The sequence below is a fragment of the Ipomoea nil genome, unplaced genomic scaffold, assembly GCF_001879475.1.
Source record: "Ipomoea nil cultivar Tokyo-kokei standard unplaced genomic scaffold, Asagao_1.1 scaffold3130, whole genome shotgun sequence".
Classification (NCBI taxonomy): Eukaryota; Viridiplantae; Streptophyta; class Magnoliopsida; order Solanales; family Convolvulaceae; genus Ipomoea; species Ipomoea nil.
Window position 1 is genome coordinate 353,419 of NW_017619558.1, and position 16,582 is coordinate 370,000.

Consider the following 16,582-nt stretch of genomic DNA (forward strand, 5'->3'; position numbering starts at 1 on the left):
AACCCATACTCTAGCACGGCAGTCCGTTTCTGAGTCAGGTTGCAAGGAATAGGTAACCTACCCTCCTCCCTGATCTTTCTTTGTAATGTTCTTTCAAATGATTTTAGTAATAAAGATTAGTCGTTTTGTTTTTTTTTTTTTAATTTAAAAACTGACGAACATTCTCTTACATAAATTGAAAATAAATAAAAGAGAACAATATATATACATAATACATCTGCACAATAGGTGAACATATTGAAAAAAAAAAAAAAAAAAAACATGTGAACAATATTTTGGAACCCTAAGGAGGCGGAGAAGGAAGCGGAGGTCTCTATTAAGGTAACGTTTTGGAATGTTTTGGTCATTTGATTGGAGTGCATCAAATTGACCTGTGGACACAAGACTGCAGCTTTGAGCAGAAAGCTTTTTAGGGTTTTTGATGTATGTGTGTACCTTAATATATATATATATATATATATATAAAATTTATTGTTTAAATTAATTGAATAATGGATAATATATTTTATACATGTGTGTGTAGTTGTAGTAGGAGTAATAAGTATGAAAAGAACAGATGAATGGAGGAAAGCTTTAAAAGAGGGCAAGGAAACGTCCCTCTCCGGCTCCTCTCCCCCACATCTGCCGCCTGCTACTCCTGCCCTCTCATACATCCATCGGGAATGCCCACCACACATGCCCTTTTCCTTCTTAATTTATATATGCATCATTGCATCTACAATATAGAACACTTATCCAAAGCGCAACTACAACGGAACATTCATCCGAAGCGCAACTACAATGGAACACACATTCGGAGTCGAGCTAAAATGGAACACTCATCTAGAGCATAGCTACAATAGGACAATCATCTGGAACCTTAATAAATGAAGCCGGACATAAATACGTGCCTTCAACATATCCACTAAAATTTTGACCATGGAGAAAAGGAACAAGTTGAGTCTTCTATAACATGCCGGACATAAATACGTGCCTTCGACATATTCACTAAAATTTTGACCATGGACAAAAGGAACAAGTTGAGTCTTATGGTGTCATCAATTGATGGCAAGGAGTTTTGAAACACAAAGAGTCAATGCCGCCTCTACCGAGGTTCAAACCTACTCCCTTCCATATGGGAGTGCAACCCACGGGGTGCCATTAGACCACAAAGTCTTGGCAAATTACATTTTAATTTTGGGAATTCTATTTTTCTAAAACATTAACCCAATATCAACAAAATCTATTAATTGTACGTGTTTATTCTTAATATAGGTGCATACTAAAACCTTGGAAAAGCATGCAAGAAATGTGAAATTACAAGAAAGTCTTCATAAAATCTTAATTGAGAATGACGTTACTGAATTTTGTCACAAGAGATCAAATTTAAACAAATTAAAAGACAAGTCCTACATTTCAATTTGGCACACAATTGAGGGAAAAATAAAAAGTACATGTACTTTTATTAATCGTTAATGTTTATAGTTATAATTCCATACTTTTTAATGAACCGATAAGTGAGCAGCCCTACAATATGTTTAGTTCACATAATTATATTTAAGGGAATATGAATACTATTCCATGGAGATTGGAATATGTAAAGAATAGAATAGAAATTGCATTGTATTGTTTGCTTTACTAATAGACATTAGGAATATTATTCTGGCATGTTTAGTTCATATAATAGGTCAGGAATGGAATAACATTCATTGGAATAGACCTATTCCATTGTTTGGTTTGGTCAATTCGTCATGGTAATAACATTCCTAGGAATGAGCTATTACCTTTTCAAAGAGAATAGTCATTTCTACGGGGGCCTTGCTATTAGCTATTCACATGCTCTTGGGAATAGTTTTTATATATCACAAATACCAAAATACCCTTGCACATTATTTAATATTTATATTTAATAAATATAATGTATTATATAAATGTAAATATTTAATTAATTATAATTTTTATCTATTGATGAATGTGGAAACTGATGATCGATTGAATAACAGAATCAGATTACAATAATAATACTCTCAGGAGAGAGAACTAACTAATAGGCTATAGACTAGGACTAATCTAAGCTACACAATATACACCAGATAATAACAATAATAATAATAATAATAATAATAATAATAATAATAATAATAATAATAATAATAATAATAATAATAAACCATAGTCTAACACGCCCCCTCAAGAGCAAGGTGGGTGGCACACCACATTGAGCTTGGTACGAAGGACACCAAAGTGTGCTGCTGGGAGCGGTTTGGTAAAAATGTCGGAGAGCTGATCCTTGGTGGAGACGAAGTGAACCTGAAACTCCCCAGACGAGACTTTGTCCCGGACAAAGTGGTAGTCCACCTCGACATGTTTGGTGCGTGCATGGAAAACTGGGTTGGCGCGCAGGTATGTAGCTCCGAGGTTGTCACACCATAGAGTCGGTGGCGCCGAAGAGTCGAGGCCCAACTCTCGCAGCAACGATAGAACCCATGTCACTTCCGCACAGACGTCTGCTAAGCCTTTATATTCAGCTTCGGTCGATGAACGGGCCACTGTACGCTGTTTCCTAGAGACCCATGAGACAAGGTTGATACCTATGAAAACAGCATAACCGCTGGTAGACTTACGATCCACTGGACATCCGGCCCAGTCAGAGTCTGAGTAAGCATGAATTTCTGAGGACCTGGATGGAGAGATGCGAAGCCCGTAGTCGAGCGTCCCCTTTATATAGTGGAGGACACGTTTGAGCAGACCCCAATGCTCCTGTGTGGGACTGTGCATAAATTGACATAGGCGGTTGACCGCATAGGATATGTCCGGGCGAGTGATGGAAAGATACTGGAGAGCCCCCGCTAGACGCCTGTACTGTGTCAGGTTGTCAAAGGGGTCAGTGGACTGGCTCACTGGTTGACTGACGGACGCTGGTGTGGCTAGCGGCTTGCAGTCAGTCATGCCTACCCGTTGCAAAATGTCTCGCATGTACCATCGTTGTGTGAGAATCATACCATCCGAAACAGTTATGGTTTCTATGCCGAGGAAGAACGTGGGTGCCCCAAGATCCCGGATTTCAAACGCCGTCGCTAGTCGCTGAAGTAGGGACTCAACCAAGACAGCATCATTGCCTAGCATGATGATGTCGTCCACATAGACAAGCAGGAAGACACGGGAATCCGCAACTGAATAGTGAAACAAAGATACATTTTTTTTGGAGGCAACAAACCCTGTAACGAGTAAGAAATCATGCAGGCGGTGAAACAAGGCTCGTGGGGCCTATTTGAGCCCATATAAGGAACGCTGTAGGTGGAAGACATGATCGAGGTGATCGGGATCCTCATATCCCGGAGGCTGTCGCATGTAGACAGTTTCTGACAAGTGCCCATTCAAGAAAGCGTTGTGGACATCCAGCTGACGGAGTGTCCACCCGCGTGATATGGCGAATGACACCAATATCCGAACTGTGGTCGATTTGACCAATGGGCTAAACGTCTCAAAAAAGTCCTCGCCTGCAATCTAGTTAAAGCCTTTGGCCACCAGTCTTGCCTTGTAGCCCTCTACCTAACCATCGGCTTTGCGCTTAGTGCGAAACAACCATTTGCACCCTACAATGTTCATGTTCGGTGTAGTAGGAACTAGATGCCACGTGTTGTTATGCAGTAACACGTTGAACTCTTGGTCCATAGCGTCTCGCCATTGTGGGTGCCGCATGACATGGCCCTGTTCCAGGGGTTGGGCCTTGGGATGCCGTTTCCTTGGTGCGTGAGTTTGAGCACACGGAGGGACAAGCGGCGCTAGTGCTGGTATGGTACAGCTACCACCTTGGAGAACGGGACTGGAGCCCCATGGTACACTTGGTATATCAGGCGGCACTTCTCGAGTTTTGGCACTATTTGTTGCAAAAGGAAAAATAGATTCATTAAAGCGGACATGACGACAAGTATAGGTTTTCCCGGTGTTAAGGTTCATGCAGCGGTAAGCCCTAAAGGATGGTGGATAACCTAAGAAGACACAAGGACTTAACCGATACTCGATTTTATGACGGTTATATGGGTGTAGATAGGGAAAACAAAGGCACCCAAACACACGTAAATATGTGTACGTGGGAGGGGCCTTATAAAGGCGATAATATGATGTATCAAACAGGAGGGGAGCAGACTGTGACACCCCAAAATCCAAATTCAATTAAGGGATTAATTAAGTAATTAATCCTATTTCAATTTGTAATTTAATTCCTTAAATTCCTGAAATTTAATAGTTGGGGACTAGTAATTGACTAGTCAACCGCAAAGTCAAAGTTGTACCTTGAGCTTTGTAAGGAGTTCCCTTGTTCCTTACACTTCCTTATGTTATTAAGGGTATTCTTGACCTTTCACTTGGTGTTAGTATTGTAACCTAACCTAGTAGACCACCTTCATTCTTTCCTTACACTTTCTAAAAATCTAGCTCCACCTTCTCTCTAAAAAGGTGGGTAGCTTTTCTTCCAAGCAAAGTTGGAGCCTTGCCAAAACTTCAAGAGTTGCTTCCAAGATTCAACCTTTCATATATTTGGGCATCTAGGAGGGTAAGATCTAAGTTCATCTTGTGTTTTTGGTTTTATCTTAGGTGTCTTTTCCTAAAGATAGGATCTTTATGATCTTTTGGTATGTTCTTGAAGTGGGTTTGGAAGGTGAGCCTTGAGAGGCGCTTATTGAGGGGTAAAGTGAAGTCTTTAGTCTACAAGAGGTAACCCATGCTCTACAAAATCTATTTTGCTTACCTATATGTGATTTCTTGGATTCTACATGTGTTTTGCTATGAAATGTGAGTGTTTATGCATTGTCTTGTGAAAATGCATATCTAGAGCTTGTGTTTAGGGTTCATTTGTGCCATTGCTTGGCATTTCCTTTTATTCAAGTCATTTTGTTGTATTGGGTGAGATTTGGCATGTTTTGGACTTGAATTTGAGCTTGGAGTTGAAAATCCCCAAAGGGATTATTTGTGGTACATGGGTGTACCCGGGGGCGGAACGGCGGGTAGGGGTCCAACCCGCCGCCCACCCGCAGGGTACACATTTCAGGTGACCTGTACCAGCCGGCGGAACCGCGAGTACGTGTGGTGATGTTGTTCGGGATTTGTTCCCCGTGATCGTTTGACTCGGTATTAGGTCTTTTGACTTCCCGATGTTCTTTTGTGGAACTAGTTGAGTGTCTTCTTAATGTTTCGTATGTCTAGAATTATATGGTAGAATTCCATGTAGGTTTTGGTGTCTTGAATCATGCTAAGTGTTCAACATTGTGTTTCGTTGAACTGTGATGAGTTTTGTGTGTTCTTCGGAACTACGTTTGGTTTACCCGTTTGATAAGCATGCTGGTTCGGTGTTTAAATGCTAGCGTGTGTGTTGTTTGTACCTTCCTTGGTGATGATAACTTGTGTTATTCATCGTTGTTGTTGTTGGACTGTGATCCATTCATTGATTGAGTATGGTTTCATATCTTCGTTGTGATCCGTTGATTGATTCCTATTGAGGTGTGATGTGTGTGTGGCTTCACCTGGATTGCACGATTAGTGGTATGAGACACTAGTCACCAAGCTATTGCAACGGTTCTCGTGGTGGCCGTGACGTGATTATGGAGTTGTGACCTTTGTGTAAGGTTCACGTATTTCTTGGGTAGCATGTGTTGCCGTGTGTGTGTACGGTACCCTCGTGTACTATGAAATTGGTGGTTTTGTTGGTGTTTTGTTGGTGGGGGACGACGGTCCCAGGAGGGAAAAGGTTGGACTAAGAAGTACAGGTGTCCTGGAGGTAATGGTTGCAAGAAGATACAAGGTTGGCGGTAGCCATAAGGTTGGAACAGGGCATAAGGAAGGCATATCAACTCGTGATGGGTGATATCACGAGAGCTTGCGTAGCCGTTGTTGTGAATTCTCTTCTTTTGATGTGTGTAGTCACATGGGCAAGTGTTGCCTTGGCATGTGTTGCCGTGGGTGAGTCTTATTCCTTTGTGTTATGCATGTCGGGTTTTGATCTATTGTGTGGTGATAGATCATACCTTGAGACTTCTTGTAAGTCAGTCATGTTGTTTTTTGTGGTCTTGGGATGTGTTCCCGTGTTCTTGTTGAGAGTGTTGAGTCTTGTGTTGACAATTACTCTTGGTTTTGTACTTATATATATGTATTCCGTTTCGAAAATGGCTTTACAACTTATATCTTAACTATGTATGATATTTCACATGTATTGGTGGGTTACCAGCATTATTCGCTGACCGGGCGTCGTCCCATGTTTTATTGTGTTCTTTCAGGTGATGTCTAGACGAGTGCGCGGTCTAGTGCATGCTAGTATAGCTTTTCCCTTTCGTTTTGTGGCCTGTGTGCCAGCTTAGATATAGAACTTTGAGACAATGGGTTTAGATGTAAACATTGCAGATGTTGCCGGTGCGTTCATCGTTTAGGTGAACGTGGTATAACACCCCATGTTCCGGATTATGTCTATCTATCTATCTTTTAGTCTTCCGCTGTGTTTGTTGTTTAGTTCGGTTATCTGCATGTTTAAGGCTTTTAAATAGCATGTTTTTAAGGGGTGTTACATGAGGGTCCGGCTTACCTTGAAGAACCTGAGTTCGACTGGTCCGCGCTTAAGGACAGGATGCGCGAGAGGTTTTACCCAGCACATATGCGAGCTGCCATGTATGAACAGTTTCTCCACATGCAGCAAGGATCTCTGTCTGTGGTCGAATACCACAAGAAGTTCTTGGAGTTGGCACGTTTTGCTAGGATGCTCGTGCCTACGGAGCTCGCTAAAGTCGAGAAATTCGTGGCCGGTTTGAACTATGAGGCGCGAAAAGCTTTGACTGTGAGTAGGCCGAGTTCTCTTAAGGACGCTTACGTGAGTGCCGCCGATCTGTATTGCGTTCAACAGCTTCAGAGAGGATCCTATGAGCTAGCCAGGAAGAGGGTCGAGAGCGGAGGTTCTTCCACCTTTAAGAAGCCACGACCGGGTTTTCAGGCCAAGAACGTGTCATCCTCTTCTCAAGGACCTAACCAGATGGAGCATGGGAATCAAGCTAAGTTGTTTCCATGCCGAAGTTGTGGGAAGGTGTACGTGGGCTAAGATTGTCATGGCCAAGTGCTTCGGTGTTTTCGTTGTGGAGATCGTGGCCACAAAGTCGCGGAGTGTCCCCAGCAAGCCAATCAGAGGGCGTTGCCGCCACCCCCGGCAGCCGGAGGAGCATCGGGAGGTAGTTCGGGTCGTGGAGCAATTGGAGCTAGGCCACCTGGGAGGGTCTTTGTGATGGCGCGTTCGCAGGTAGAGTCCGAGGGTTTGGTGGAGGAGGAGCTGGCAGGTAATCCTTTCCTAGCCTATCCTTGTTTTTTTTTCGCGAGTATCGTGTTCTTCGTTGTCTTGAGTGTTATCTTGTGTTTCGTTGTTGTCTATTTAAGTTACTTGGCAATCCTTGGTATGCTTTTCTTTGGTAATGATTCCTTTGGAGTTAAGTGTAAACTCTTCTTGTTAAGTGACTTCTTTAGTTTGACATATAAGTTTCGTTGTGAAGTTAGCTATCCATCTTTGGAATGATTTGTGCTTGGGTTAATTCTACAATCCTTATATTTGGTCATTCTTGCAACTATTCTTTTGAGAATCCTCTAGATTTTTCCAAGTATTCTTTGAAAGTTGAAAATAGCAAATCCATACCAAAAAAAAAAAAAAAAAAATCCTTTCTTGTGTAGCTTGAAAGTCAAGCCAAAATGTTTTATTGTAACCCTTGAGTTTCAAACCCAAACCTATTCTTTGCCCTCCCCCCCCCCCCCCCCCCCCCCCCCCCCCCCCCCCCGTCGCCACACCACCAACCTGCCGCACCACCACCGTTCGCCGCCGACCGCTGCTGTCGTTCGCCGCCCGCCGGAGCTGCGTTGCCGAGAGAGAGAGAGAAGCCGAGCAAGCGAGAGAGAAAGAAGAAAAAGAGGAGAAGCCTTGGGTCCTTTTTGTTGAGCTTTGGGTCATCTTCAATCATGCCTAGAAGGTCAAGTTTGGCAAGAAAAGCGGAATGGGTGGATGCCCATTACCTTGTTCTTGAAGGTAAAGCTTTTGATCCGGAATCTTTTCCTAATTCTTTGTTGGACATGCTTAGATTCCAAGGTTTGTTGGATGGATTTCTCGCCATAAGGGCCGAGACTTACCCGAGTTTGGTAAAGGAATTTTATCGTCACATGGTTGTGACAAAGGAGGGTGATAAGCTTGAGATCACTTCTAAAGTGAGAGGTGTGAAGGTTGTGCTTTCTGAAAAGAGGCTGGCTCAGCTTTTGAATTTATCTGCTTCAGGAGTTGCTCAGTATAGTGGTCATTCTTGGATTAGTACGGATACTATGGGGTACCGGGACTATTTGAGTTATTTGTTGGGTCGTACGAGTGGTTTCACTCAAGCCTCAAGGCCGGAGAAAAAGTGGTTGTCCGCGGAGCAACGGATTTTGGTTATATTGGTATCGGATTGTTTGTTACCTAACAACAACAAAAGCAAGTTGTTGGGAAAGTTGCAGTGCACCTTTGCCTTTTGCCTCAATAATATGGTTAAGTTCAACTTGCTAGCTTTGATGTTGCAGCATATGGTTTTCTGTCGGGATCATAACCGGAAAAGTCTACCGTATGGGATGGTGTTGAGCTGGATTTTGGTTAGAAAGGGTGTAAGCGTGGATGGTTGTCTTCCGAAGGCCGTGGGAAAGTGGTGTTGGAGGCTACCAATCTTCGGAGTTGTAATTTGTTTCAGTTGGAAGATGGTGATTACATCACGCTTGAAGAAGTGGCAAGGAAAGCACCGGAGGAAAGAGCAGAGTTGGCAACAGAGCTTGGGATTCACACCTGGAAGTTGAGCCTCGCAGTTCAGAGTTTGGGAGGCGATGAAGAAGCTGAGGATGAAGCCGATCGGGAGGATGAGGTGGAGGCATCGGAAGCTGTTGAGGCCGGAGAAAGTGACTCGGAAAGTGAAGAGAACCGACGAAGAAGGGAAGCTCGCACCAAGAGGGAGCACGACTTCATGACGCATGAGGAGCGTGTTGTCGCCTTGCTTCGTCAGCAGAACCGCATGATCGAGGAGGGTTTCGCCTACATGAAGACACAGTTTGTCGCAGTGAACCAGAGGCTAGACCAGATTGAAGCCAATTCAAGCCGCAGAGGAGAAGATGAAGAAGAATCTGAGGAGGCCGAGGAGTCGGAGAGTGAGGCGTTCTAGCTTCTGTTGTGGTAATCTCGGTTGTCTTTTCTTTTTTGTTGCTTTCTTCCTAGTCGTTGTTACCGCTTAGTTGTTGTTGGCTTTTAAGCTTGTTCTTGCTTGTTGCTTTGTTGTTTAGCTTAGTAGTAGTTGGTGTTGGTTGTTTAGTTCTTAGCGGTTGACTAGAAGTCGGTGTTAGTGTTGAGGCTAGAGTTCTTGATGCTCAATTTATCCGTTTGTTAAACTCTTGTCAATCCTTGAATTGACATGCCTAGTTTCTTGCTTTGAAATTCTTGTGGATTCTTTTGAGTTTTGACCAAAAGAGTTTGTTCTTGAACCTCTTGTCACAATGTTGTTTCCTATCACCGTTTGCTTTTAATTCGTCGTACCCAAGGTTCGAGGACGAAGCTTCTTTGAAGGGGGAGAGGATGTGACATCCCGAAATCCAAATTCAATTAAGGGATTAATTAAGTAATTAATCCTATTTCAATTTGTAATTTAATTCCTTAAATTCCTGAAATTTAATAGTTGAGGCCTAGTAATTGACTAGTCAACCCCAAAGTCAAAGTTGTACCTTGAGCTTTGTAAGGAGTTCCCTTGTTCCTTAAACTTCCTTATGTTAGTAAGGGTATTCTTCACCTTTCACTTGGTGTAGGTATTTTAACCTAACCTAGTAGACCACCATCATTCTTTCCAGACACTTTCTAAATATCCCTAGCTCCATCTTCTCTCTAAAAAGGTGGGTAGCTTTTCTTCCAAGCCAAGTTGGAGCCTTGCCAAAACTTCAAGAGTTGCTTCCAAGATTCAACCTTTCATATATTTGGGCATCTAGGAGGGTAAGATCTAAGTTCATCTTGTGTTTTTGGTTTTATCTTAGGTGTCTTTTCTTAAAGATAAGATCTTTATGATCTTTTGGTATGCTCTTGAAGTGGGTTTGGAAGGTGAGCCTTGAGAGGAGCTTGTTGAGGTGTAAAGTGAAGTCTTTAGTCTACAAGAGGTAACAGATGCTCTACAAAATCTATTTTGCTTACCTATATGTGATTTCTTGGATTCTACATGTGTTTTGCTATGAAATGTGAGTGTTTATGCATTGACATGTGAAAATGCATATCTAGAGCTTGTGTTTAGGGTTCATTTGTGCCATTGCTAGGCATTTCCTTTGATTCACGTCATTTTGTTGTATTGGGTGAGATTTGGCATATGTTTTGGACTTGAATTTGAGCTTGGAGTTGAAAATCCCCGAAGGGATTATTTGTGGTACAGGGGTGTACCCGCGGGCGGAACGCCGGGTAGGGGTCCAACCCGCCGCCCACCCGCGGGGTACACATTTCAGGTGACCTGTACCCACGGGCGGAACCGCTGGTAGAGGCCTACCCGTGAGCCTACCCACGGGTACGTGTTGTGATGTTGTTCGGGATTTGTTCCCTGTGATTCTTTTGACTCGGTATTTGGTATTTTGACTTCCCGATGTTCTTTTGTGGAACTATTTGAGTGTCTTCTTGATGTTTCGTATGTCTAGAACTATATGGTAGGATTCCATGTAGGTTTTGGTGTCTTGAATCGTGTTAAGTGTTCAACATTGTGTTTCGTTGAACCGTGATGAGTTTTGTGTGTTCTTTGGAACTACGTTTGGTTTACCCGTTTGATAAGCATGCTGGTTCGGTGTTTAAATGCTAGCGTGTGTGTTGTTTGTACCTTCCTTGGTGATGATAACTTGTGTTATTCATCGTTGTTGTTGTTGGACTGTGATCCATTCCTTGATTGAGTCTGGTTTCATATCTTCGTTGTGATCCGTTGATTGATTCCTGTTGAGGTGTGATGTGTGTGTGGCTTTACCTGGATTGCACGATTAGTGGTATGGGACACTAGTCACCAAGGTATTGCAGCGGTCCTCGTGGTGGCCGTGACGTGATTATGGAGGTTTGACCTTTGTGTAAGGTTCACGTATTTCTTGGGTGGCATGTGTTGCCGTGTGTGTGTACGGTACCCTCGTGTACTATGAAATTGGTGGTTTTGTTGGTGGTTTGTTGGTGGGGGACGACGGTCCCAGGAGGGAAAAGGTTGGACTAAGAAAGTACAGGGGTCCTGGAGGTAATGGTTGGATGAAGATACAAGGTTGGGGGTAGCAATAAGGTTGGAACCGGGCATAAGGAAGGCATATCAACTCGTGATGGGTGATGTCACGAGGGCTTGCGTAGCCGTTGTTCTGAATTCTCTTCTTGTGACGTGTGTAGTCACATGGGCAAGTGTTGCCTTGCATGTGGTGCCGTGGGTGAGTCTTATTCCTTTGCGTTATGCATGTCGGGTTTTGATCTATTGTGTGGTGATAGATCATACCTTGAGACTTCTTATGAGTCGTGTTGTTCTTTGTGGTCTTGGGATGTGTTCCCGTGTTCTTGTTGAGAGTGTTGAGTCTTGTGTTGACAATTACTCTTGGTTTTGTACTTATATATATGTATTCCGTTTCGAAAATGGCTTTACAACTTATATCTTATCTATGTACTAGTTTTTTACGCGCATTGCGCGATTGTGATAATGCCCAATGTTTTTTTTTTAATAAGTACTTTAAAGTATATCAAGGTAAGATTATATTGGAATTATTCATGCATAGATAATTCAATGGTGAATTTGCGTATTTAAATAGGTAATTCTAAGTTTACAAATGCAAGATAATATAATTAAAATATAATTGTCAATAAAATAATTGTATAAGTATGGTTGAAACCAAATACGGGACATAAGGGAGAGCAAATAAAAATTAGGGCATAAAATATGAAATATATACTAATATTGAAGAGCTAACTGCTGATTGCCAAACAAGGACATTAAAATTGATTATAATTGTCAATAAAATAATTGTATAAGTATGGTTGAAACCAAATACGAGACATAAGGGAGAGCAAATAAAAATTAGGGCATAAAATATGAAATATATACTAATATTGAAGAGCTAACTGTTGATTGCCAAACAAGGACATTGCGAGGTCGTTTCCCATTCCAAGTTGTTGTGTAATTTCAATACTCTGTTTGATAATAAATCCCCCAAGTAGTTAATATGATTGGCTTAATTATTATTTTTTATTTTTTATTTTTAAAACAATTATTATTATTATTATGATTATTATTATTATTATTATTATTATTATTATTATTATTATTATTATTATTATTATTATTATTAAATATATGTATACCCTTTGGTCATTTTACATGTTAATCTAAACAATTATTTTTTCAAATATCTTTTTACCAATCATTGATATAATTCGCTGGTCAAATCCGCTAATATAATCTGCTAACGTTAACCCGCTAATGCTGATTGTCAAATTAACAAGGACATTGCGGGTAGTTCTCACTTCAATATGTTGTGTGATTTGAATACTCTTTTTGTCAACAAATCCCCCAAGTAGTTAATATGATTGGCTTTATTAATTATATTTTTTAAGTTTTATCATTGTATTAATAAAATACTTGGGAAATAAATATATAGCATTATTTTGTATTATAACTTTGATATTTAATTAAAAAATAGTGCACAAAAAAACACAATAGACAATGTAGTGAATATAATCATTTGATGAATTTTAATGTAAAGAATTTTTACATTGGAGAAAAATAAAGACAATATAACTAATAAAATTATTTCTCTTAATTAATTTATTGATAATGAATAACTTTTTTTTTTTTTTTGATAAAGACATTGTATGGACAATGTAGCGAATATAATCAATTGATGAATTTGAATGTAAAGAATTTTTATATTAGAGAAAAATAAAGACAATATAACTAATGAAATTATTTCTCTTATTTAATTTATTGACAATGAATAATTTTTTTTTTTTTGAATAAAGACATTGTAGACACATAATTCTAAATTAAATAAATGCATATATATTATTTTTTGTTGTAGCTACTATATTATTATTTTTAATTTAATAAGAGTAAAATAGAATACTAATTATGCCAATTGGGATGAGGTTCGAACCTAAGACCTTTCTTATTGAAATCAATGAGTAAGTTAACGGTGAACTAACAGAAATTAACGGAAAAGAGAATATTTAACGGAAAAGTTAACGGATAATCATATTCATTAAGGATAAATTAGGAAATATTAAGGAAAAATTAAAATCTGATCAATCTGAGCCACTCATTTGATTAAAAAATTTAACCGCCATTTTTTCTACCCATTATAGGCCTAACTCTCTTGGGCTCTTATTAGTATAGTAGATGATATTTCACATGTATTGGTGGGTTACCAGCATTATTCGCTGACCAGGCGTCGTCCCATGTTTTATTGTGTTCTTTCAAGTGATGTCTAGACGAGTGCGCGGTCTAGTGCTTGCTAGTATAGCTTCCCCCTTTCGTTTTGTGGCCTGTGTGCCAGCTTAGATATAGAACTTTGAGACAATGGGTTTAGATGTAAACATTGCAGATGTTGCCAGTGCGTTCATCCTTTTGGTGAACGTGGCATAACACCCCGTGTTCCGGATTATGTCTATCTATCTATCTTCCAGTCTTCCGATGTGTTTGTTGTTTAGTTCGGTTATCTGCATGTTTAAGGCTTTTAAATAGCATGTTTTTAAGGGGTGTTACACAGACGGAAGACGATTGATTAGGAAGGTGGTTGTTTCAAACGCGTGGTCCCAATAACGTTGTGAGACAGACGCTTGTGCCATTAATGCTAAGCCGGTCTCGACAATGTGCCGATGCTGGCGTTCAACACGACCGTTTTGCTCGTGCGTATAGGCACATGACTGTCTATGAACGATCCCTAATTTGGAGAATAGTTTGTGTAATTTTTGGTATTCCCCTCCCAAGTTGGATTGAATGGACTTGATAGAACGTGAAAACGTACGTTCTACCGTCGCCCGAAAAAGGTCAAAACTTTTATATATATCGGTTTTGAGTCGTAGAGGATAATACCAACAATAGCGGGTGTTATCATCTACGAAAAGTACAAAATAGCGGGATCAATCTGCAGAAATGATTGGCGCGGGGCCCCATATATCAGTAAAAATAAGATCGAATACATTATTATTGAACTTGACTACCCTATCTAAAGGAAATCGGGCAGATTTGCCAAGTTGACACGGAGAACATAATTTGGGAATTGCAACTTTATTTGACTCAACGGGGCACTCCCGTAAGACACGATGGAGAGCTTGACCATGTGGGTGACCGAGACACTGATGCCAGACCGTGGAAGTGGCACGAGCCGAGATAAACGCATAATGTGCACTGGGAACGGATAGCGAATATAAGCCCCCCGAGCTTGGTCCTCTAAGCAAGACTGCCTGAGTGGTGCAGTCTTTCACAACAAAAAAAGGTGGGGTGAAACTCAAAATAACAATTATTATCTCTAGTGAAACGGTTAACAGATAATAATGACGCGGACAGTTCAGGGACACGCAAAATATTAGATAGTTTTAAAGACTTATTAACGGACAGAATTGCTGCATGACCCACACGCGAGATCGCCAAACCTGTGCCATTACCCACTCGCAGGGTATCGTCACCGTGATAGTCCTCGGAATGTGTGATCATGCTGGAATCCGGGGTTGCATGCGTGGAAGCCCCCGTGTCCCGCAGCCAAGACGTGACCGACAGCGAAGATGCCGGCGCTGATCCTTCACCTGCGACAGCTATGTGAGCCTCTGATGGCGGAGGCTCGGAGTATCGCCGATAACAAAAGGCAGCGGAGTGCCCCTGCAACCTGCAAATCTGGCAGCGCAACCTGCCATTCCGGCCACGACCTCCTCTGCCATGGCGCTGGTTGCTGCCACGACCTCCGCCACCACGTGACTACCGGCCGTCGTCTCCATGTTGACGTCGACCCCGATCCGCGTACAACGCCGAGGGAGGTCCGCTCGCTGTTGCTGGTTTGTATGTCGGAAAATCATCCTCGTGGATGAATTGCTGCGCGTGGAGGTAATCGGCCAACTGCGGTATGGACACCGGTGTGCCGGTGATCGCCAGTGCAGAAGCCATAGCCCGGAACTCCGGCCTCAACCCCGGAAAACATACAGATTCTGCTCCGACGGCGTCAAGGTCCTTCCGGCCAGTGCGAGGTCTTCAACGAGATGCTGCACCCGGCCTAGGTATTCGGAGGTGGAGCTGTCACCTTGGCGAAGGGATTGAATCTGCCCAAGCAGATTAAGGCAGCACACCTGCGTGGACGATCCCAACGCCGTTTCTGCCGCCGTCCAGACGCCGCGAGCGGTGGTTTGCCCGAGCGCGAGGTACATCACCTCCTCGGAGAGGGAGGAGATCAAAAGGGAGAGAATGGAGGCGTCTTGTTGCACCCAAGCGGCGTAGGCTGGATTCTCCGTGGCGGAGATAGCGTCGCTGGAGTTGTCACTGGCGGGAAGCTCCAGGAATGGCGACGGTTGTGGACGCGAACCATCTACGTAGCCGAGTAAACCTTGACCCCGGAGGAATGGAATCACCTGTGTTCGCCAGTATAGATAGTTCCTGTGCGTGAGTTTGAGTGACACAAAGTGATGTGCACTCGTAAGGGTGTTGTACGAATTATTTGGGGAGGAGATAGCGGTGGCAGTCACTGTACGCTCAGAACTATTCGACATTGTCGACGGGGAAGAGAGAGAGAAAAAATTTGGGAGGATTTTGACTGGCTAACTAATACCAGATAAATGTGGAAACTAATGGTTGATTGAATAACAGAATCAGATTACAATAATAATAATCTCAGGAGAGAGAACTAAATAATAGGCTATAGACTAGGACTAATCTAAGCTACACAATATACACCAGATAATAACAACAACAATAATAATAATAATAAACCATAGTCTAACACTATCAATATATATATATATATATATATATATATATATATATATATATATATATATATATATATATATATATATATATATATATATATATATATAGGATTATTTTCAAATACAAACCCCCCTTAAAATACAAACATTCCTTAAAATACAAACTGTTTGCATGTAAGTATGTTAATGTGTGCACGAGCTAATCCTAGTTATTGTTGGCAGTGTGCCTGGTGTGCATGTAAGTATGTTAATGTGTGCACAGGCTTTGATGGATGGTTGTGATTTTTTCCTCCTACGCATTGTGTGCATGCAAGTATGTTAATGTGTGCATGAGCTTTGATGGATGATTGTGATTTTTCCTCATACGCGCTGTGTGCCTGTAAGTATGTTAATGTGTGCATGAGCTAATCCCATAAATTGTTGGCAGTGCACCCTGTGTGCATGTAAGTATGTTAATGTGTGCACGAGCTCAAGTTTGTATTTTAAGGGGAGTTTGTATTTTAAGGGAGTTTGTATTTGAATGCAACCATCCATATATATATATATATATATATATATATATATATATATATATATATATATATATATATATATATATATATATGTATATGTATATATATGTATATG

The 16,582-nt window shown here is 41.4% G+C and overlaps 2 protein-coding genes across 2 annotated transcripts; both read right to left on the reverse strand.

Annotated features, from left to right (window-relative positions):
- Window positions 1-2,169: 2,169 nt before the first annotated feature.
- On the reverse strand, window positions 2,170-3,105 carry LOC109166917 (uncharacterized mitochondrial protein AtMg00810-like). The gene has a single exon (XM_019315815.1). It carries the CDS (start codon window positions 3,103-3,105, stop codon window positions 2,170-2,172), a length of 936 nt encoding a protein of 311 aa, XP_019171360.1.
- Window positions 3,106-15,157: 12,052 nt separating this feature from the next.
- On the reverse strand, window positions 15,158-15,736 carry LOC109166918. Its single transcript, XM_019315816.1, has one exon. It carries the CDS (start codon window positions 15,734-15,736, stop codon window positions 15,158-15,160), a length of 579 nt encoding a protein of 192 aa, XP_019171361.1.
- Window positions 15,737-16,582: the final 846 nt, after the last annotated feature.